This window comes from Vigna unguiculata, chromosome 5 (assembly GCF_004118075.2).
Source record: "Vigna unguiculata cultivar IT97K-499-35 chromosome 5, ASM411807v1, whole genome shotgun sequence".
NCBI classification, from domain to species: Eukaryota; Viridiplantae; Streptophyta; class Magnoliopsida; order Fabales; family Fabaceae; genus Vigna; species Vigna unguiculata.
In genome coordinates, this window is record NC_040283.1 from 1,044,849 (window position 1) to 1,069,500 (window position 24,652).

General features: G+C 32.2%; 4 protein-coding genes across 6 annotated transcripts; 3 read left to right on the top strand and 1 right to left on the bottom strand.

The window, feature by feature from the left end:
- Positions 1-2,432: 2,432 nt before the first annotated feature.
- Positions 2,433-4,440, top strand: LOC114185583 (dof zinc finger protein DOF2.4-like). 2 transcript variants are annotated; one of them, XM_028073402.1, is made up of 2 exons: positions 2,433-2,636; positions 2,870-4,440. In XM_028073402.1, exons 1-2 carry the CDS (start codon positions 2,583-2,585, stop codon positions 3,905-3,907), a joined length of 1,092 nt encoding a protein of 363 aa, XP_027929203.1. In that variant the 5' UTR covers positions 2,433-2,582; the 3' UTR covers positions 3,908-4,440. The 2 variants fall into 2 exon arrangements, with proteins under 2 accessions (XP_027929203.1, XP_027929205.1); XM_028073404.1 differs by having other exon boundaries at positions 2,434-2,636; positions 2,873-4,440.
- Positions 4,441-8,462: 4,022 nt separating this feature from the next.
- Positions 8,463-11,354, top strand: LOC114185579 (heat shock cognate 70 kDa protein 2-like). The gene is made up of 2 exons (XM_028073398.1): positions 8,463-8,868; positions 9,442-11,354. Exons 1-2 carry the CDS (start codon positions 8,655-8,657, stop codon positions 11,169-11,171), a joined length of 1,944 nt encoding a protein of 647 aa, XP_027929199.1. The 5' UTR covers positions 8,463-8,654; the 3' UTR covers positions 11,172-11,354.
- Positions 11,355-12,764: 1,410 nt separating this feature from the next.
- Positions 12,765-17,149, bottom strand: LOC114185584. Its single transcript, XM_028073405.1, has 9 exons — positions 16,987-17,149; positions 16,835-16,896; positions 16,502-16,592; positions 16,249-16,335; positions 15,999-16,052; positions 15,022-15,203; positions 14,078-14,160; positions 13,889-13,989; positions 12,765-13,219 (listed from the first exon to the last, which is right to left on the bottom strand). Exons 1-9 carry the CDS (start codon positions 17,035-17,037, stop codon positions 13,004-13,006), a joined length of 927 nt encoding a protein of 308 aa, XP_027929206.1. The 5' UTR covers positions 17,038-17,149; the 3' UTR covers positions 12,765-13,003.
- Positions 17,150-20,393: 3,244 nt separating this feature from the next.
- LOC114183137 (geranylgeranyl transferase type-1 subunit beta) lies at positions 20,394-24,614 on the top strand. 2 transcript variants are annotated; one of them, XM_028070040.1, is made up of 11 exons: positions 20,394-20,985; positions 21,099-21,174; positions 21,260-21,318; positions 21,421-21,560; positions 21,757-21,812; positions 21,914-21,990; positions 22,141-22,186; positions 23,009-23,133; positions 23,308-23,375; positions 23,467-23,554; positions 24,182-24,614. In XM_028070040.1, the coding sequence occupies exons 1-11, from the start codon at positions 20,803-20,805 to the stop codon at positions 24,329-24,331; spliced, it is 1,068 nt and encodes a 355-aa protein (XP_027925841.1). In that variant the 5' UTR covers positions 20,394-20,802; the 3' UTR covers positions 24,332-24,614. The 2 variants fall into 2 exon arrangements, with proteins under 2 accessions (XP_027925841.1, XP_027925842.1); XM_028070041.1 differs by having other exon boundaries at positions 21,265-21,318.
- Positions 24,615-24,652: the final 38 nt, after the last annotated feature.

Genomic DNA, 24,652 nt, shown 5'->3' on the forward strand with positions numbered 1-24,652 from the left:
AAGTTTTAGCTTATAAGTAGGTTAGAGAGTTATAATCTCATTTACAAATAACCACATTTTCATATTTAAAAATACAATAAAAATATTAAAACTCTTTAATATTAATTAAGTATTAAAATATATACCCACTATATACTTCTATAAATTTAGTAAGTCAATTTATTTATTTCTAGCTGGTCAAACCGAATTCAACAATTTATAATAAATGTGCCAACATTTAATCGATCTCGAAATAACTATCAAGAATCTGGTTTCAACAATGAACATATAATTACTAATTAAATATAAGTTGATGTTAAAATTATAATTATCTAACAACATACATTAATCTTAGACATTATATTAACCAACAACGTTAATATTCTTAAAAGTTGACAAGGATGTTATATTTGCACGTTTTGTTTGTCTGAAGTGAGAACAGCCCTTCCATCACTGTCTACTCAAAATCTGTCATTTCAATTTCAACGTAGTTTGGCAGACGACCATAACGTAAATTTAGTGGTTCAGTGCTAACACAAATCACTATATATATTTTCTTTATAACAAACATAATGATAATAACTACAAAATTAATAGACAATGGGATTTATAATTATGTATTATTGTGATGATAATTAAAAAAACTTGGAAGTGCAAACTAAGAATCAATTTTCTATGTTGCGTTGTTTAAAAAATTTGATTCAGTTTTAGGAAATTTTCTGAACAATATGAAAGAAATTAAAGCAAAATAATCAAAAGGTTTTTTAGTTAAAATAAATATACATGTTTTATTACTTTATAATACCCATACACTTGACCATATAAATTTATATATTGATATAATATTTAAGGAACGACTCACACAAATATTGCTAAATTCATTCCCATTTTACTGTAAGTTAAATATTTCAATTGCACTAACTAATTGGACAACAACCTGAATTAATTGATATGAATAAAATTCCAATCATGTCTAAATTTTATTGTTGTGATTGAAGAATGATTTCAATTTAATTATGTTTAATTATTTCACTCTTAGTACCTTTCAAGTTTAATGAGTGCATGTGTGTTGACAAAGCATGTCCTTGTGGGTAGTATTTTGAGTCTCACTTATAGAGTGCTTGAGGGTGGTGTCAAGAAAAAATAGCTTTCAATGTAATAATGAGTTTTCAAAAAAAAAAATTAAATGAAAAGTATTTGATATTGTAATTATTTCCCGATTATTTAATTTCTCATAATTAATTTAATTAAATTTCGTTAGTCTAGTCATCTTTTTCTATAAGGAGACTAATGATGAGATCAAAGACAAGAAAAAGTTATTAACTCGTATGAGCTAAAAGTGTTAAATTTCAAGAGAGAAAAAAAAAATACTTAAACTCTTAATTTTGTGTTATAACTTTTTTCACATGTATATTATTAGAGGAAAATCACGTTGATGAAAATAAAGTATAGCTCGATATTTTTATGACAACTCGAACCTTTATCAATCATATATACATAGATAGCCTCTCTTTCTTCTAGACCCAACTAGTTTAAATCATCTTAAAAGTGTAAAGTGCAAAAGTTTAATGCATATTTTTCTTTTCTTTTCCCTCCCATGTAATATATATAAATAAACTTCCAATTTCCAAGGCTAATTAATTAATGGCTTGATATCCAATAACCTAGAAACAAAGTTTCATTGCTTAAAAAAGCAATCTTTCACTTGGTAATGGCTATAGTTTTTTTGAGTACATTCTACATCTTGTTTATCAAATGTTTGAATTAATTAACACCACTCACTCTTTGGTAAGATCATAAGGGTAAACGCATCTTTTATAGTGATTCTAATGGTACGAGGGAAGTGGTAATAATTAATAAGTAGCAAAATATCCAAAAAGGTGAGTATTTTTTTATGATACACATGTATTAATGAATAATTTGACACAGAAAAGGAAAAAGCTGTTGCTGAAGAAAAGCTTAATGAGATATAAAGAATGAAAAAAATAATGAACACTTTTTTCTGAAGGAGAGCTGGCGGAAGGGAAACAAAGGTACATTCGATTGTGACGCATCCACCGATGACCTCCCCACCATGACTCCATGACTCAACACCTTTTTGCTTTTCAATTCCAACTTATTATTATTATTATTATTATTATTATTATTTATTATTATTATTATTATTATTATTATTATTATTATTACTCAAAAACCTCACACTATGTTAATCTAAACCCAGGGCTAGGGTTTCTCTTATTCTTTAACTCTTATAACATGCATGGCCATTGGAGAGTAAAGTCTTTATAACGTTAATGCCACAGTAAAAGCAGAAGAAGAGAAAAAAAAAGTGGTTATGGAATAATAAGAAACTGGTTCGGTGCTCCTCCATAATCCTCCAATAATTTTAATAGGAACAAAAAGAAGAAAAAAGTAAAAATTAAATATATATAGACACACCCCCACACAACACAAGCTCCTTTATCTTTTTTCCCGTCCCCTGTGATCTCTTTCTCTGCAACTCTCTCATGTTGATGTGATTCTCCACCCACACACACCACCAAAGAAACAACCCATCAACACTTTTACAAAAGAGATACAAAGCTCTCTAATTAACAAGAGCTATGGTCTTCCCGTCCCTTCCAATCTATCTAGATCCACCCAACTGGTCACAACAGGCAAGGATTAATTCTTTCATTCTCTTCAATTTCTTTCCCTTTTTTCTTAGCTTCTTCATCAATAAAGCTAAGAATACAATCAATATTCCTACTCATATACAACTTTATCAATCTTTTATTTTATTTTTTTCCTGAATATACTCTTTGTATATGTATAGATATATTCAATTATGTATAGTTTTTCTTTTTTCTTCTCTTTTTTTACTCACTTGTGAAAAAAAAAAAATCCCCAGCAGCAGCCTAATCCGCCGGCAGGAATTGGCAACCAGAATCCACATATTCCACCACCTCTTCAGCCGTCACCTTCATCAGTGACGGCCGCTATCGGAGGTGGTGGTAGTTGCGGTAGCTACCCGGGCTCGATTAGACCGGGATCAATGGCTGATAGAGCTAGAATGGCGAAGATACACCAACCTGATGCAGGACTCAAATGTCCGCGATGTGAATCTGCCAACACCAAGTTTTGCTACTACAACAACTACAGCCTTTCACAGCCGCGGCACTTTTGCAAGACCTGCCGGCGTTACTGGACCAGAGGCGGTGCACTCAGAAACGTGCCGGTTGGTGGTGGTTGCAGAAGGAACAAAAGAAGCAAAGGAAGTGGCGGTAGATCGAAGTCTCCGATGAAACCCTCGACAGGTTCTACCTCTGCAAGTGCTAATTCTTCTTCCAGTGGCTGCACCACTGATCATGTGATGATGACTCACTTCCCAACTCCAACGCAAACTCAATTTCCATTCTTGACCTCCTTGCATCACTATAACAGTGACTATGGAGGCATTGGATCTCATTTTGGGACGATGACAACGACGACACCTTTGGTGGCTAGAAATAGCAGCGATGTTGAGTTTCAAATCGGTACTGGTTCAGCTTCATCGCTTGGTAACAGTATGTTGTCAAATGGACTCGGTGAGCAATGGAGGTTGAACAATCTGCAACAACAAGTTCAGCAGCAGTTTCCGTTTTTGAGCACTGAGCCACAGATTGGGTTGTTTCAGTTTGGTGGTGGAGAAAACAACAATGCTGAACCTCCAAGTTATGCAAAAGATGGAGTCAGGTTTAACATTCGTTCTAAACTAGATTCCATTTCTGGTCTGAGTGGGTTGATGCCTCAGGTTAACACGATAAAGATGGAGGAAAATATTCAAGGTTTGAATTTGCCAAAAAATCTCTTGATGGGTGGTTCGGGAAATGATGCACTTTGGAATGGAAGTGGCAATGCATGGAGTGAAGTTCCTTGTTTCACTCCTTCAAATAACCACTTGTTGTGATGATGATCCTTGCAGTATTATTAAGCCACTTCAATTCTACAGCTTTTGGGTTAATTTCCTAGTCGATCGCCACAGATATATTTTTATGATCATCATAGTAATGCATGATCGAATGTATAAGAGTTAGAATCAATCACTTGCTGCTAACTTTGGAATGGGATTCTACCTTTATGCACGAGTCCTGTCTTACGAGGATAAATGGGAAGGAAAGACAACACTTTGTGTTGTTACATCAAGACAAGAAAATGGTACGCAACGCAACTCTTCAAGTAATTTCCTTTCTCCAACGTTGGATGTCGTTGATATTTTATGTTGTATGAACATGTTGAGCGAAGGTATATTGGTGTATTTGTTTATATGCATGTTTTGTGATGACATGAGCGGTTAAGTTTACTAATTGTGTGAAAGTCTAGAAGGTTTTCTTTATATATGGTGGTGATGTCACTTTTATATTTTCTCTTTTCACGATTTGCACCAGCTGCTATAATGTAAGTTCAGAAACTTTGAACATTAATGTGTCTGACTTCTTACCCCTTTTGGTTTTCATTAATCTAAATATCGTTAGTAAACTATAATAATGGAATTGGCAACAAAATATATTTGAAACAAAAGTAATGGTCGTGTTTGAGTATATATAACAATGTCAAAGAAATTCTAGCACACCGATCGAGATATATAACCACAATTAGAAAGTCAAACGAAATGCATAGTGAGAGACACAGAGAAAGAAAATGAGTTTTGAAGACACATTTATCAACACAATTATACCAAGTTGGAATCCATTATATCTTTTTTTTTTTTTTTTCTGATTTTCAAGGGCAATGCAAACTTTAAAATGTGGACACTCATACTTTGGGAGGGTTAGTAATGAATTGTGCATGAGATTCAGTTTCATGAAACATTTTATCTTCCACGATCGTGCATTGATATTTTGTCATGTTTAATCTGTAGTTTGATCTGACCCACTGGGGCTGGTACATCCAACTTGCTTTTAAAAACCATCTAAAAATATTAATTGTTCAGATATATATATATATATATTTTGAGAAGCCCTTTTTCATCTTGATTACTGATTTTTAACCTTTCACAGAAAAAGCAGTTTGAATAGATCCAAATTGGGACCATGGGAGTGAGAGATAAAAGAGACACGTTGATATTTGGTAGAATTGTAGCAATACGAATATGTACTACTAATATGGTGTCGAAAATGATTATGAAATTATAAGGAAATTGACCAAATGCATCTATCGTACTTCCTTGTTTTGTATGTGTGAACTGAGAGCGCTAACGATGGAAAAGAAAGACATGTTTCACTTCTCGTTAAGGAAACGCCAAAACACACTCAAAACCATGCAACTCTTTCAGTTTCAGCACACTACAACTCTATATATGTCTGACTTCAGTTCCAAAACAAAAGAACTAATCCAGACAAAGAATAAAACAAACGTGAAATCATCATCAAATGCGAGTACAAGACAAAGACAAAGTAAGAAACACACACACACACACACACACATATATATATATATATATATATATATATATATATATATATATATATATATATATATTCCTTAATTTTGCTGTTGTTACAAAGTAAGAGAATAAAGTCAATCTGGTATAATATAAAGCAGATTTGTCATAACCTAATCATGGTTATGATGTCACTGAGATGATAATTGAAGAATCTGGGAGTTTGGGTGTGGTTTTGCTTTTTTGCAAGTTTCAAAGCTAGGTAATTGCTTGCTTACTAGAAGGAATAAAGGTGTCACAAGATAGTCAAAAAAGAGAATCTCTCTTTGTTGGAAGAAGGGTTTTTGTTGGTCGGTTGGTCGTAGCATAGTGATGGGATAGTGATCACAAAAAATGTGTATATACACACAGACTCTGATGATAAAAGCAAAGAAAGTTCGAAGAAAGAGGTTTAGGTCCACCAGAAGCAGAGAAGTAGTAGTAGTAGCAGCAGCATGAGAAAGAGAAGAAGAAGAACTAAAGTTATTAGGTTTTGTGGTGTGGCTCAGAATCCCAAGCAAGCTTTTACTATAGCATAGATAGTTGCTGATGATGCCCACATGTCTAGGCGTGAATATGTTCTCTCTGTAACCCTACCAGCTTTTGCTTTTCCTCATCATTTTCTCTCTCTCTCTCACTCTCTCTCTTTTTGATTCCAATCTATTCCTTCTTCGTTCCGAGGCATGTTGTCCCACATAACCTCAATCATATATATATATATATATATATATATATATATATATATATATATATATTAGATTCTTGGTCTCACTTTTGAATAATTATATCAACATCTTCTACTGTGTAGAAACGTGAGCATGCAACCTTGTTCATAACGTTTATTCTGATCAAACAAAGACGTGTTATTACTTCTTTTTCTTTCTCTTTTCTGCACCAAAAGAAAGAACCCTGATCATCAAATTTCTTTCCTAGCTACCTATACTGCAACAAAAACTAACTATTATGCATAGTTACTTACCTTCAAGATTCTTACTATTTTAAGCTTATTCTCAGGGAATATTTGTGTGTATATATATATAAATACCAGAGTGGAGTCAGCATAAACTTTTACAGTTATATACAGTTTGGGAACTGAGTGAAAATATTCAGTGAACAACAGAGTCTTGAAAATGAAAACCATTAGTATAAGAAAGATGTTAATTTGTATGCAGTTATAAGAACAATCAATTACGGTGATATATATAAAAAGAGAAAGGATTAAAACATTCACCGGAAAATATAAAAGGCTGAATGTATGATTTAACCATATATAGATACTGAATTAATGTATATCACTACTACTAGAAATTTTTATATTATATAAGATTTTTTTTTAAAAATTTGTTAAAAAAATTATAAGAAAAGATTTTTTTTTGTTATTTTTTCTAAAAATTTTAATTAATAGATAATTTTTTCGTGGATAATCATTTCTTACAAAATTATAAAATTTACAAGTATTTTCGACAAAATTTATTGTAAAAAATATTTTATACAAAATATTTTCCAAGAAAATTGGTAGCAATTTCTTGTAAATTTTGCAAATTTAATTCTAATTTGAACTTATCCATTCATAAATTATGACAAATTTGATAGTTGCGAGCAATTTAGCGTTAATTTCTTTTTTTAATTTAATTTGTTGTTATTTTAGTAATAATTTCCATCGTTTAATCCGAACCAACCTATCGTTAGATTAGTCCGTTTGAATTAAAAACCTAAAAACGAAATCATCTAAATCTATAAAAATAAATTAAAATTTATCAGTTATATCAAATTATGCCAACAAATAAAAACACCTCACTAATATATTTTTCTCTCTCATTTGTATCCTATCATATAAACACTTATCTTTCATATCTTTATGTGAAAGGGGGTTCATTGATATTTTTAAAATAAAAAGTACTTTTACTGATTTTGACTCAATCAATTAGAACAACATATTAATAAAATTGATTAAATTAGTTTATAGCATAAGATGTGTCTTAAAATACATATATTTTCAAAACTATGTATTAGAATGAAATATGATTAGATATATAATCAGTTACTTTATTCTAATACCAAGCCCAACATAATCAAATTTTTGAACAAAATTTAAGGACATATATTCCACCAACTACTCATTGAACTAAAAGAAACGAATTTAATTAAAAGTATTTTTGTAAGGAAATACTTAATGTAAGAAACAATTTAATTGATTCTTTAAAAAAATGATCAGACATCATTTCTAGTTCGAGCTTTATAAGATTAAAAAACAAAAGAGTGTGAGCAAGTATAAACCCTGAAAGAGTGTGTGAAACTAAAATTTAAATTGTAAAATATATATATATATATATATATATATATATATATATATATATATATATATATATATATAAACCCAAAGCACTTTGATTATTTCAAAAGGTGCAAACTCTGAAGGTAACTAGAGAGATAAAATGGGCTCAATTAGAAAAAGGCCTTGCCTCTTTACAAAAAGGCCTTGGCCCCAAGAAGAGGTATTTGGGTTAGTTGTTTCCACTTTCAACATGAAAAACTCTTGTACTAAACAAAACTTCGGATCACAAGCTTCTGAATTCTTTCTTTTGTTTACATGCATTATTTTACTACTATTATTATGAATACATATTTATATTTTATTTTGCGGTTGATATTAATATTTTACCTGTTTTCTGTAAAAAAAAAAGTTATCTTATATTTTTTTCTTATTTATTAACAATTATTTTCTATTATTTTCATTCATTTTATTTTATTTTTAATAAATATAAATTTATTTTATATATAATTAATTTAATAATAATATAATATCATTATCTATTAATATTAATATAATATAATGTATATTTAAATAATGTGTGCACAGCGCCCCTATGTTTACGTATAATATATAACAAAAATTGAAATATCATTTAAAGATTCGATTATGGTATATTATTATTATTATTATTATTATTATTATTTAACAGAAAATTAGAAAGGCCATTTATAGTAAACCTGATTTGGTCAAAGAAGCATTTAAGGGAATGCTCCACAAAAGTGACTTAGGTTAAGGTGAGGGTCCCACGTAAGGAATGGAAGATTCTAGACACAGTCTCTGAAACCTATAAATTCTTCACTTCCCATCACCCTGTCTCTCAATTCACAATCAACCATTTCACGTTGTTGCGATCTCTCCATTTCACACCAAACCCTATTTATTTCCTTCACATTTTTAAGCCTTTTCACTTCACATTGACTAATGGCCGGAAAGGGGGAAGGACCTGCCATCGGAATCGACCTCGGCACCACCTACTCTTGCGTCGGCGTGTGGCAGCACGACCGAGTCGAGATCATTGCCAACGACCAGGGCAACCGTACAACGCCCTCTTACGTTGCCTTCACCGACACTGAGAGGTTGATCGGCGATGCTGCTAAGAACCAGGTCGCCATGAACCCCATCAACACCGTCTTCGGTAATTCTTCCTCCACTCTTCAATAATTTAACCTAAGTCTGCTTCTTTTGACAAGCTTTTTTATATTTTGTTCTCAGCTTTTATCTTATTCACTTGTACCGAGTTCATGTTTCGTTCTATTCGATCACGGGGAATGTCTCTTTCTTTTTAAATTGGCAGAAAAAGTTATTTTTTCTTTATGGGCTAGATTAAGTATTTATCTTGTCTCGTATATAAGACTAGATTAAAAAAAAATCAGATATGAATAATTTAGTATCCATGTATTAGAAATTCTTGTAAATATACATTATTTGCTTTTAACAGATTCTTATTCTTGTCGTGTTTCATTAGTTTAAGAATTTAAAACTAATACATAGAAATTTCATAAAGTGTTTTTTTTTTTTAAAATGTAATTTTCTAAAAAAAGTGTGTCAAAATTACTTCCAATCCATGCCAATAAAGAATGGGTACTTTTTTAAATGCTTATTGTATGTGTCTTTAATGGGAAAGTTTTGGTTCTGATGTGATGTGATGTGATTTGTGAGTTTTGTCACTGGTTGTGGTTGTTGATAAGTGGAGATTGTCATTTTGCAGATGCGAAGAGGTTGATTGGTAGGAGAATTAGCGACCCTTCTGTGCAGAGTGATATGAAGTTGTGGCCATTCAAGGTTATTGCTGGTGCTGGTGATAAACCCATGATTGGTGTAAATTATAAGGGCGAGGAGAAGCAATTTGCTGCTGAGGAAATCTCCTCTATGGTCCTAACTAAGATGAGGGAGATTGCAGAGGCTTACCTTGGGGCAAATGTGAAGAACGCTGTTGTCACTGTGCCTGCTTACTTCAATGACTCTCAACGTCAAGCCACCAAAGATGCCGGAGTCATTGCTGGCCTCAATGTTATGAGAATAATAAATGAGCCAACTGCTGCAGCTATTGCATACGGGCTTGACAAGAAAGCTACTAGTGTTGGCGAAAAGAATGTCCTGATCTTTGATCTGGGAGGTGGTACTTTTGACGTTTCTCTCCTCACCATTGAGGAGGGTATCTTTGAAGTGAAGGCCACAGCGGGAGACACTCATCTTGGAGGAGAGGATTTTGATAATAGGATGGTGAACCACTTTGTGCAGGAGTTCAAGAGGAAGAACAAGAAGGATATTAGTGGAAACCCAAGAGCCCTTAGAAGGTTAAGAACCTCTTGCGAGAGGGCAAAGAGGACTCTATCCTCCACTGCTCAGACCACCATTGAGATTGATTCTCTGTTTGAGGGCATTGACTTCTATTCCACTATCACTCGTGCCAGATTTGAGGAGCTCAACATGGACCTCTTCAGGAAGTGCATGGAGCCTGTGGAGAAGTGTCTAAGGGATGCAAAGATGGACAAGAGCACCGTTCATGATGTTGTCCTCGTTGGTGGCTCCACCAGAATTCCTAAAGTTCAGCAGCTTTTGCAGGACTTCTTCAATGGAAAAGATCTGTGCAAGAGCATCAACCCAGATGAAGCAGTTGCTTATGGAGCTGCTGTTCAGGCAGCTATATTGAGTGGTGAAGGAAATGAGAAGGTTCAAGATTTGTTGCTTTTGGATGTCACCCCATTGTCTTTGGGTTTGGAAACTGCTGGAGGTGTCATGACTGTATTGATTCCAAGGAATACTACCATTCCTACTAAGAAGGAACAGGTGTTCTCTACATATTCCGACAACCAACCTGGTGTCTTAATTCAAGTTTATGAGGGTGAGAGAACTAGAACCAGAGATAACAACTTGTTAGGAAAGTTTGAACTGTCAGGCATTCCTCCAGCTCCACGTGGTGTTCCTCAGATCACTGTTTGCTTCGACATTGATGCTAATGGTATATTGAATGTCTCTGCCGAGGATAAAACAACTGGGCAGAAGAACAAGATTACCATTACCAATGACAAAGGAAGGTTGTCAAAGGAGGAAATCGAGAAGATGGTTCAAGAAGCTGAGAAATACAAGTCGGAAGATGAGGAGCACAAGAAGAAGGTTGAGGCGAAGAATGCTTTGGAGAACTATGCCTACAACATGAGAAACACAATAAAGGATGATAAGATCAGTTCAAAGTTATCATCTGAGGACAAGACAAAGATTGATAATGCAATTGAGCAGGCCATTCAATGGCTTGATAGCAATCAGCTTGCAGAGGCTGATGAATTTGAAGACAAAATGAAGGAGCTGGAAGGTATTTGCAATCCAATTATAGCCAAAATGTATCAAGGTGGAGCTGGTGCAGGTGGTGACATGGATGATGGTGCTCCACCTGCTGGTGGCAGTGGTGCTGGCCCCAAGATTGAGGAGGTTGATTAAGTGGACTATTTAGTTTTAGTAGGAAATAACGTTTCTTAAGTTTGTTTGGGTTTAGGTTGCTTTAGAATTTTCATTTCATTGATTCTATTGCTGTTTTCGGTTAACCATTTGTTTGGTAATTGAAAACTAGCTCGCATTAAATTAGTACTTTGGTTAATATAATTTTATCATCCAATTTTGCTACATGCTAGTATCTATCCAGCCGGTAGTATAGTTAGTGTTTGTGTTTTTGTTTTTATTTAGTATCTTGTGTAAGATTTACAGCTAATAAATGGATTAAATGTTAAATAATAATATTTTTAATCAAAGTTGATTGATATTATTATTTTCCTATTAATACTCGCCTAAATAAATATAGTTATGGTTGTTCAAAAATTTTCTCCATCAATGTTAAAATCTGATCAATTTATAACAAAAAAAAATGACATGAATGCTATTAATTAAAAAATATTTACAAAAGCGGATTAAAAAAGTAATCATATATTAAAAATATAATTAGAACAATGACAGTAGCAAAAATCTATTAATGTCTAAAAATAAGTCTATAATAAAATAAGTCTATCAATGTTGATTGGGAAAATCTTTATTAATGTCAATGAAGAAGTAATTCTCGTTGGCCAAAAACAATTTTCACCAATGTTTGTTAAAAAATAAATTTAACTAACTTCGTAAGAATAATGTCAATTGAAGTTAGCCTAGAAAAACTGTCTTTAAATAAACCAAAGAAATCACTTCTATTGTCGAAAAGAATTTCTTAATATCAATCGGGAAATAACATTAGTCTACTTGGTAATAATAAAATAACCCACAACATCAACTAAGAAATAATCGCAATTGACTTTGGTTTAAAACAATTTTTTATTCACGTTAATAAAACAAGTTAAATCAAATTTATGAAACTCCTATCTCAATTGATTATATGATTTTTCAGCCTTGGATAAATTCCAAACTAAAATTAAGCCAGATTGAGAAAAGAAACATAAATTTGAGAATACAATATTTTTTTTTTTTAAGTGGAATTATGAATATCTAATTTTAAGTAATAAAACTATTCTCATCAAATTTTAGAATTTTAACTTCTTTAAAATCTTATTGCCCAAGTAACATTTTTTTAAAATATATTAAATTCTCTACTAGAAAAAGCAATCTTAAAATTTCTCAGATAAATCGTCTCATCATTACTTCAATAAAGTGCTTTTTAGTTTACTTCTGAACTAGAACTCATTCTGCCGTTGGTGGTGATATTATGCAGTGGTTACTTCGATCAAGAATGTTCTTTCAGATGGTTAATTCATCAAAGAATTTTCTTTCAAAACTGATGGAGGGAATTTTTGCCTTCAAACTTGATATCAATACATGTAGAGACTTGTGGCCTGAAATTATCAGTTGCAAAAGAAACAATGCTAAATTGCCACTGAATCTTGTTGTGTATGTTCTTTTAGTTTGTTTGATTAAGACTTTTGTTGGTCACTAAAGATTCATCAAGATAATATCAGTAACTTTAGAATTTCTCAAAGCAGGAGCTGCATCTCGCAGTTTTTAAAATCCATCAAGATGTAGGACTCGAACATAAATAAACTTAAAAGTTTTTAATATAGTATTAAAAAAGCGAAATCCTGTATGAGCCTAAAGGTAAATTTAATAGTTGAGACTGCACTATACCTTAAGTGAATGCCTTGTACACTACCAGTTCATGAAGAACAATACAGAGTACGAGGTTAAAAGAACTAATGATCCATGTCAAGATGTGCTGTCTCTGGCTAAGTGACTGCCATATCTAGAGCTGACAAAAGAATTATACAAGAAAGCAGATCTAACCAAGGATTTTCATTCTAGTTTAGCCCACTAGAGGCTGAAACCTTATTGATGACCTCCTCTTCCATTTCCACTAGTTGACTAAAGAACATTTCAACATCTTTTGCCTCGTCCTTGAACATGAACCTGAATTCTTTCCACTGGTGATCACCAATGCCGTCCTTCAAAGCTGGACTTGTAACTTTTGCCAGGACATCAAAACCCTTGCGATCAATGGACGTTACATATACATCCTTGATACAATATCAGTGACGTATATTAGTCCTTAAAATCATATAACAGGAACAGAAAAGTAATGGAATGGATATGTTAAGATTGGGCACTATATGTGTAATTGCCATCAGCTTTATCATCAGATGAGTGACATGAGTTGATTTTGGTGTTCACAGTTTCAATTTAATGTTATTGCGATATATTATTCGTTCAACAGAGAACATAATTGGAGCTCTTTAGATACGCACGGTACAAAACTAGCAAACTAAGAGAAACTATAACATTTCTACCATAGTAGTAAAAAAAAGATAAACATGCATCACAAAGTTCTTTTTTTTTCCTCGATACAACGATGTCCAATCTAAAAGTTTAAAATTTTGTATAAATAATTGGGTAACCTACTTATTCACTGATTCTAAAATGCTTTGTTGCAGTTCTTCATTATCTAACGAATGTATCTTGCAACCACACTTGCATTTAAGAAGATAGCATTTGAAAAACTACAGAATTGAGATATTATACTTGAGATAAATAAATAGGTTCTCATTATTGACAAGGTTATTCTCGGATAGAATGAGGAGAGGGAAGAGTAAAAAAAAAAGAAAAGAGTCATATCTAGAGTCCTAGGCACGGTAACTTTTCAAGACTATTCTAACAATTATAAAGAGTAATCAAGATCGTTATGTTACCTTTGCATTAACATCCTTGTAAACAAAACAAAAAAGCATGAGTGCTGTTCGTCTCGCCTTACTTTGATTAATTCCATCAATAATCCTCGCAGAAAATTGTGCTAAATGAGAAGCATACAAGAGATGTTTAACTTTTGTTACACAAATAAGAGATACACTACTTTAATGCATTTCAAACCAGGTATTTACCTAAGGGATCGGCTTTGGATGTTTCCAAATCTTGAACATCCACATCAAAAGTGCCTCCATGGACATCAATAAATGTGCAGGATCTGACCATTAAACTCTTTCATTAGATGAAATAAGAGAATTGGGAAGTTAGGCTTTGGAGGGGAGGACAAATTTTATTTCTAATAGATATTTTATAATTTGATAATTTTTTTAAATAAAATAAATAATATGATAGTCTACATAAACTTACTGTGTTAATCTTTTGTTTATTTTTATAAACATGAACAAGTCTCTTAATTTAAGAATATATATATATTCCCCTCTTCCCTCCCCCTGTGTTACCGAACTTTAAAAAATAAGATTTTCCAGTTTCTCAAATATATTAATTAGGAAGGCACTTTCGAATTAAATGATTCAGTAAAAGCCCTGCCAGGAGATGCACACGCCACAAGACCATGGCCAATCATGAATGCGATGCAACATGTTAGACCCTTTACCAGTTGTTTTTTTTTTTGGTTATTCAAATATCATTCACGGTCATCATTACATGAGTAAATTATATAATACAACAAATGAATTTTATAACCCGTGAGATGCATGGGACACTGCGCAGTGGTAATCAACTATTGCCAATTCACCAAAACTCTATCAACTTAAAATTTGTAAATCCAAGAGTTTAACAGAAGGAAACTAAACCGAGACGGTACTAATGCTCCCTCCCACCTTGAGAGTGTATGTGTGTGTGTGTAATTTTAGTTTTGTTTTATAAGAATTTGATATTTCACATGGTAAACTAGTATAACGACAACCATCCAGGAATCAGGATAGGTGCAGAGTCAACCTAGCTGCTAGAACAAGATAGGAGCTTTTGCATTCATCCAATGAAATAACAATTCAAGATAAGAATATGTGGGAGGTCAACTGAAGATTTAAGATAAAGAGTTAAACATACAAGTTCATACCTTGTTTTAAACCTATATACAGTGTATCTTTCATTGTCTCCCAATAGACCCTGAAGATTATCACTTCTAGATGTTCTGCTAACACTAGAACTTAGTACTCCGGAAACAGTATAACTGAACTCTTTGATTGCTTTTTGCTCAGATACTATGACTTCCTGAAGTTTTTCTTCAAGAGACTTCGCCTACACAAAGATCAATAACTTTTGTAAAAGTCAAGAACAACTCTACAATATACAGAATTCCGTTTTCCCTTGGTAATATATGTATAGGCCACCTTTCATAATATTTACCATACCCGGTTGTAAGGTATGGTACCATCTTTTCTTGTACCATCGATACACATAATTATATGTTTATGTGCAGAGAATATTACCATAATATTAAGGGTATTGTACACGAAAAGACCACATATAAAAATGTATCATCTTAATAGTTATAGACAAGGCTGAAACTTCAATGTGACAAGCTAGTGTTTTATTATGTAACTGAGCCATAATGTTATCTTGTCCAATGAAGCATACACTTACATTGATCCCCCTGGGGGTCAATTTTGCCCAATAAAGTCCCCCTATATCTGCTAAGATGATCCTCAACAAAATGCTTGAATGTGTGCAACTTTATCAGTTCAAGTGATTGACATATAATAGTATTTAAAACTTTGAGAAAATCATCCTACCTTTATTTTTAAAAATAAGGTCTATGTATCGTGAGGGAGCATATATATATAGTTGTGATGATAAATCCATTAATTTTTTTTATTTTACTTTTCAATAAGTGATTAAACATCTCAAGAGTGGCACAACAATAAAGCTTTACTACAGCAGCAGCAGTTAACTGGACATGTTAAAGACCCTGAAAAAGCTACTATGCTAAGAGATTAGAGATTTTCAGTTAAAAAGGACTGGCATTGTTTTTCTGAACTGTATTAGTGAATCTGAAAAGATAGGCAAGTATATACAATGCTGGTGTGGCATTACCTTTTCTTCTTTAAGAGGAAGAACATCCCCAGATAAAGCAATCCGTGCTGGTAACTGTAGCACGCGAATAAATAAACCAATTAGCTTATACCTTTATTTCATCTAACTATATGAGAAAAAGAAAACAGACTCTATTAGGACAAAAACCCTTCCTTATTGATTTTTACAATCAAGCTAGGGTATAATAAATTTCTCATATATAGGATAATATTGTGGTTCCAAAGGAAAACATGTATATTCCATGCACAACCTTTTTCAATGATTTCAATATTGCGCCCAGTGGACCTGGAAAGGGGCTGGCCACAGCAAATGAACCACGCTCATCAATGATTGTGTTCTGTATGCAACAAAAATCAAACCAGTCACTCCTGCAACTACACAATGTATTCAGATGATTTATTAACACATAACATTAATATGGTAGCCTCCTGCATTTCTTGTTCCAAAAAACACTACTACGTATCAGGGCAAAAATGCAATAGAAAAAAAAAAAAAAAACATACCACATTATGCATATCGTTTTCTGGCACCCAAAGGTATGGCTGTCCCCTTCTAACTATGTACTTAACCTTAGATGTATGGATACTCCCTTTGCTGTTGAAATCATACAAAAATAGCAAAGACCCAATCAGCAAAGTACTAATGCTGCAACAGAATCATCACACGACATGCCCCTTAAATTTTGTTTCATTCATGGAAGTGACAGAATGAAAGAAAACCTTATGGAGCATGTTAAGTACTGCAAGCAGTTAAGGTTTGGCTTGAGATATGTGAGTTGCGAATAGAGAAGAGAGATATTAAGCAAAAATAAATAAAAAAATAGGGGTAATGGGTACCTTCCTTTGGCATCTGCTTTGATAGTATTGAGGGAACCTTGCCAGTTTGATACCAATACATTCTGCATGCATTACCAAGTAGCATATGTAAGTTGAAATGATGCAGAGAAGGAACTTATGAAATTTGAAGAGGAAGAGAGAAAGGGAAGAACCTTGCATTTCTCAGCGAATGTGAAGAGCGTTGTTGATTTGTTGCGTTTCATGGGTCTGAAGTGTGCACACCACCTGCTCGATCAAATGAGTCTATTCTATTGGGTTAGGGTCTGAAACCCATGCATTCGAGAGTTCAGATACTGCAACCCGATATCTTAAACAAATTTCTTTAACATTTGTATCAAACAAAACTCTTTATGTATAAAAATAAATAACAATTCTTGTGTATAAGATAGATTTCACATGATAATTTGTTTATAATTTTTGGAAATATGTTTGTATAATTAACTTAAAATAAATATAAAATAATAAAAGTAGAAAGTTAAATAATTAAAAAACAATATTAGAATAGGAAATCTAATAGTTTAATAGATTGATGAAAATAAAAGATAGTAATGAAATAAATTAAAGTTACTGTATACTGTATAACAACACTACAAGTTACGATATTACCTGTTAATTTAAATTTAAATGATTTAATTATGGTTTATGTCCTTAACAAATTGAAAAAAATTCAATTGAGTTTACAACAAATTTTTATGAACTTTTAAATACTTAATAAATTTAACTTTTTAAATTGAATTTTGTTGATTTTTTTTCTGTTAATTTAACGATATAGGTGTTAAGTATCTAATATATTAATTATTTTGCCACCATATCACTTCACCAGTTAAATTGTTGTTACATGTAATTTTATTACATTATTACTTTTAAAAATTTTAAATTATAATTTTATAATTATATCATCGTATCGTTTATTGTTATATTATTATATGATTATATTATAGTATCATCGTAATATCGTAATATTATATTATCATATCGTTATATTGTTTTATTATTATATCATCACAATAATATTTACAAATTATTTTTTATTAGGTTAAGTGTTTAATTTATTTAAACAATGACAAAAATCTATTATTATAATTTTTTTAAATATTAATTATTATATCAAGTCTTAACTTACTTAAGGTCTATTAATATTTAAAAAGTAATAATTATAGCTAAGTATTAAGCTTGTTTAATAATTATAACAAGGTTTAATTATGTCTTTAGTCTCCATTTTCGACTCCAAATTTCAAATTGGTACATGTATTTTTCGAAATCTCAAAATGGAAGTCTCACTTTTGCCCTTTTCGTTAAGTCTGGGCAAACGGAGTTTGTGGTTGTTGAGGTGGATTTCTGTTACTGAAACGTGTCAATTACAGGTAGAATGGTGTGGAAATCTTTATTTATTTAAGCCATCAACATTAGAAAATGTAGAATCCCTAATTTTGTTGTCATCTTCTCCACTTCTTTTGTGATGAATCCAGCCAGTTGTGTGTCTTGTGGATCCTGTTCAAGTTCAGATCTTAGAGGAAAGCAGAAGAGCAGCGTCAATTTTTGCAATGCACGGTTGTGATTGAAGTGTTGTGGGTATGTGAAGAATGAAGAAAAGGTTGGTGGCAATGTGAAGATTGAAGCAATGGGAATATGTATTAATTCTCAAAAACATGTTCGAAAAAAAGCAATGGGAAACCAACCTCAGTAACTGGAAACTCCACGGTATGCTTTGATGCCTGCCTCACTGTGATTTCTGTGACAACATCGGTATTTGTGAATTCTCCATCTTTGCTTAATCCACCGTACTTCACCGGAAGCTGCTCCGGATCTATGTATCTGAAAGTGCAAAGAGACAGACACATCAAAACCATAAACCAAACCAAAAAATAACAAAGATAAAGCAAAATTTGAAACTTTATGTCCTCACCTCAAAAGGATTTCTGTTGATTTAGAAGGCCCGGCAAAGACAAACTTACTTAGTCCTTACAGTAAGAAAATGGCTTATCATCCTATTCACTGCCAGGTACCACCATGGTATATTAATGAAAACCTGAACCAAAACAAAAACGAGGATTTAAAACAACACACGTTTGAATTTGATTAGCATGTGTATTGTATTCACGCAATCCCAATCTTTGCATTTAATCATTCAAATTCACGCTGATATCAAGTCAATAACCTCAGATTGCACGCGTGATGACGATGGAGAACGAGACGGATTGCACTCCATAGCTTCCACCACAGTTTCCCCAAATTCTCCCGAGCTTTCTTTTTTAAAAACCCTAAACCTAATTTCACAATTCTGATTTTGTTGAAAAATAATTATCCCACCTTAAATTATAAAAACCCTAAACCCTAATTTAACATTTTAAATTACCCTAAACCTAATTTAATTACACTTGCCATTCCACGTTACTGTTTTCTTGCCAAGTCACTGTTCAATAACTGGTCAACCTTGCCATGTCACTGTTCACCAAACGCCGTCAACCCAAACTTAACGGAAATGACAAAAGTGAGACTTTTAAACTAAAAAAGAGACCATTTTGAGATTTCAAAAAATACAGGTATCAATTTGAGATTTGGAGTCGAAAATGGGACCAAAGAAATAATTAAACCTTATAATAATTTAAAAATAATTGATTATCATTTGAATCTCATCTTTATTTGATAATTGAAATTTTATGTAAAATATTAAAGATTCTTAATTATTATTTTAAGTTTTGAATTTGTTTGTGATTAAAAATTTCATTTAGATACAAAATTTAAAAAGATATTAAAATTTTGAATTAAAAAATATTACCAACAAATATTTTTTATGTAAAGAATGACGTAATCTTGACCAATCCTGACCCCAAATAGGAATTTTGTAAAAGAACTTCTTAATAAAAAAATTGTATTTTGATTTAGAAAAAAAGAAAAATTACATTTACACACTTAATTAAAGTGTTCATAACTTTTTTACAGGTAATCAACTCCCAAATCCATCTAGTTTTGCACACCGTTTTTTTTTTCAATTTTTAAATAATTTCTAAATAAACTATGATGGTTATTCTATTGTTATTTTCTAAATTTGGTGTTCATTATTTCATCATGATTCCGGTTGTAACAGTATTTAACATAAATTAATTGCACTTAAACATTATATTTATTAGTCTTATAACCCTAAAACCGAATTTTATACTTAAATTTCTGTCGTAATGGACATAAAAAAATTATATATATTATTTCCAATTATCCTCAATCCCTTGATACTTAATGTTGCAGTAAAATGAATTTTCTAAACAAGATAAAAAAAAAATGGAACTTTTTTATTAGTCGATTACCGTAAATCAATTAGTATGGTTGAATTATATTTTAATCGGTATTATAATTATCTAATTTATTTTAAAATACGTTTTTAAAATTTGTATTAAATAGACTTTTAAGTATGAATTAAATAACAAAATAAATGAATATTTTAATGATCCTAAGTATGATTTTAAAATTAGAATAATTAATTAGTTTTAAAAGTTAAACATTATGCATATACGAAGAAATGATAATGTATAAAACGTTAGACTGATATAATAAGAGATCGAGAATTGAAGTCTTTGAACCAGAGAAGTATAACCCTAATTTTCACAAACAAAAATGATAGAATTTCATCACACTGGCTTAGATCTTTTGAAGCCATGGATTCCTTGCTTAGATTCCTCATGTTTATAGGACTAAATTCTTTTCTTATGGTATTCACTGTCATAAAATAATAATTTAAAAAGTAATACTCACGAAAAACTGTTCACAAACAAAATATATGATGTTTCATCATCTCTCTTACCATCAAAACGATGAAGAAAAAGGATAAATTTGTTTATTAAACGCAAAGAAAGCATTTGGTTCTTGTGTAGCTTTATTTTTGTCCGAATTGCTCAAACCTTGAGTAAATAATTGTTCTTTTTTAATTGTATATGTTTCTGATTTCACACTAGTGAAATTAAGAAGCAGAAGCGATGAATTCCTCAGAACAAGAAGAGTGTTCTGGTTTGGAGATGATGCAGAAAGATCTTCATGCCACTTTTCTTGAGTTGATGTACTATTTGCTCCCATCTCCGTACGAGAGCCAAGAGACCAATCATCTCACTCTCGCTTACTTTGTCATCTCTGGACTTGACATTCTCAACTCTCTTCACTCGGTACACACGATCATCCTATTCCTATGTTTTGTATTTTTCTATGCTGTTATTGTTGTTACATTCCTCATTCATATGCAATCTCTTGTTGTTTTCTTGTCTTTGAGTGATTTAAGGTTGCCAAGGATGCTGTTGTCAGTTGGGTTTTGTCTTTCCAAGCTCACCCTGGTGCCAAGGCTGATCTCAACGATGGTATGTGTGCAAAAGCCCTTGTTTGCTCGATTTGATCTCCAAAGTTCGAATTTTTAATTGACCCATTTGAAGGGTTTTGCTGCAGGACAGTTCTATGGCTTTCATGGGTCCAAAACTTCTCAGTTTCCTCCAGATAAGAATGGGGTATGGAAAAAGTTTGAAATTCGAAGTGCCAAAAGTTTTTCTTGTTGTTGTTGAAGGATCCTGATTTTTTTTTATGTTTTCATTTTTCCTTTCTTTTTTGAGGTTTTGATTCACAACAACAGTCACTTGGCCAGTACTTATTGTGCCATTGCCATATTGAAAATTGTTGGCTATGAATTATCCAACCTTGATTCTGAATCAATTGCGTCTTCTATGAGGAACCTTCAACAGCCTGATGGAAGGTATGGTTTTGAAACGTAGATTGGATTCATGGCCTTTAAGCCTATGAAATGCTAAAATATGTGAAATTCAGAGCTGTTTTTCAATCTGGTTATATATGGTTCCACAGGTTAATGTCAAGATTTATGCCCCTAATGATATACTTTAGTGGGATTACTTCTAGTTCCTAACACTTATCTCTCTGATCTATGTTGACAGTTTCATTCCCATTCATATTGGAGGAGAAACGGATCTTAGGTTTGTATATTGTGCTGGTAAGAGGAGTAAAGTTATGAAATGCCGGTGCCAACTTTTTGATTGATTAGTAATTCTGGAATTGATATATCATATTTTTTGAACTGATTGACTGTATTAGCTGCCATCTGTTTCATGCTGAATAACTGGAGTGGCATGGATAAGGAGAAAGCCAAGGATTACATATTACGCTGCCAGGTATGTGAACAGTGAACCTAGTGTGTCAACTGGTGACTGGAATAAGAGAATTATCTCAAGATTGTACTATATTCTGGACATGCATGTTTGTTGAAGATGTGTATAAATTAATGAAATTGATACGATTTTTGTTCTTTTCTATTTTTCTAGTCATATGATGGTGGCTTTGGATTAGTTCCTGGTGCAGAATCTCATGGTGAGTTGAAATAATCATTTATCGCAATGCAGATGTGATTCCATGTTGTGAGTAAGGCATTGCAATGTTGTTAATTGCATCAAGTATTGGAATCTTTTCCCTGAAGTTTTTTTTTTTTTTTTCTATTGTCCATCACAGGATAGATTTGTTTGGTATACGTTTTACATTGATCTTGGTTGGTAGGAGGTTCAAATCTGGGGTTTAATACTGTTACTATCTGAAAAGTACATATTTTCCTATTAGAAGACACTTTACATAAGATTTAAAGTTGTTTCATGAAATTCTACACATTAGGTATGAACTTCAAGACTGTAAACTCTTTACCACTTGGCATATTGCCTTCTGAACTATTGTTTGTGTGAACAGAGTGGCTTTGATGTTTGAGATTATCTTTCGTTAAAATATTGTTTGTGTTATGGATAGCCTTCTGAACTAGCCTTGATATTTGTATTCATAGTTTCTGTTATCATTAAGATTATTGAGTTGCAGTTGAAGCAGTGAATCATAAATCATATCCAATCTTAATGAAGATAGCTTGAAATATATCATATAAATGATATATAGTAGTCAAATGTAATAATTTTAAACCAGAAAATGTCCAAAAGCCTTACCAAAACCAAATCCTGAGTAATAACTTTATGTGAAGCCTTAGGTTTATTAGACTGAAAACAGAGCAATGGTACAACCAAATACACTGTTGTGGATAAAATGAGATAGTGAAACCCTTATTTCATATGTAACTTGAGAGTTGGTCTTATCCATTTTTAATGTTTGTTATTTCTTGAATGATATTTATCAACATTACTTATTTTAGTGTCACAGGAGGTGGAACTTACTGTGCTATTGCATCTCTCCGGTTAATGGGACTCATCGAAGATAATATTCTCTCAGATTGTGCTTCGTCAACTTTAATAGATGTGCCATTACTGCTGGAGTGGATCTTGCAGGTTTGTACATATGAACTTTTTCAATATAAGGGGATTAGATCGTGTTAGTTTGTGAACGAAAACATCGGCTTGGTTGTTTTTCTTTATTGATCACTTAAAGCTTGGTTAACTTTTAGTCTTTGAATTGATTATCCATGGATGGATCAAGATTCAATAATTCGTCTTCCTTTTCAGAGGCAGGGAAATGATGGTGGATTCCAGGGTAGACCAAATAAATCTAGTGATACATGTTATGCATTTTGGTGAGCTAATTATGCACCCTTTATAATTTCTATGGTATTACATTGTCTATAAGTTTTCAAAGCCTTGACATGCATCATATATGTTTGTTAGGATTGGAGCTGTTTTAAGGATTCTAGGGGGCAGCAACTTTGTTGACCATAAGGCTCTACGTGGATTTTTGCTGTCTTGTCAATACAAGGTACAACATCTAACAGTCAGTTTTTCATGCATTGTGTTGCACGGTTTTAGGAGAACGAAATTTTCGAATCCAGATTCTTTAATGATATTTTTGGTATTGTCTTCTGCTGAATATTAAAAATGCATTGTGTTGGTACTTTAAACGTCTCTTTAATATATTTGAAAAGTCAAAATCAAAGACTATCAATGTATTTTGAAGTCACGGTAAAGGAACAACACAATAAAATCTAGTAGAGAATTCAAATTCGAAATTTTCTATGGTATGTTAGATTTGTAGAACAAAATTGATAGGAAATGAAAGGTAAAATAAATAGTGATAGTGATTTAAGTTAAACCTGATTTTTGTTAAATTATGAAGGAAGACAAAAGTTACTGCCTCTTCATTTCTTGTTCTTTGTTTTCCTATCATGTCTTTCTAGTACTTCTATGTTAGGATTATATGAAGCCAAGTTTACTTAACAACAGATGAAATAAGGGCTTTAAATTCATCTCAAGATCACTAGTGTTTTTCATTTCCTTTTCTACTTTCAGGTCTTTTATGAAGGGGTAAACTATGTATATGATATCAGTTATTAAACTAGTCTAGGAACTCATATCTTGGTGCTTATATGTTTCTGCTTTTGATCAGTATGGTGGTTTCAGCAAATTCCCTGGAGAGTATCCAGACCTGTACCACTCCTTCTATGGATTTACTGCTTTCAGCCTGTTGGAAGAGTCTGGCTTGAAATCACTTTGTTCTCAACTGGGAATTACTGAAAATGCTGCAATGGGACTCTAACTTAGAATTATAAATGGATGCACTTTTCTACATAACATTTCTTGAGAATCATACCAAGCTCTCAGCACAAATGCACCCTTATTGGATCTTTCTTTTTTATTCCTTTTCAAATATAAGTGCACTGCAAATTTTCCTTTCATCTGTTGCACCTATTGCAAATTTTCCCTTTCTATTTGTTTTATTTACTTTTGGACGAAGTTTACTATTGAATATGCAAATATGAAGTTCGGCGTGAGGATTGACAAATGTAAAATTATGTAAATGAAAGAAAAATGTAATTTTATATCAGTGAGTCAAATAATATGCTGATGATGAGCGTGA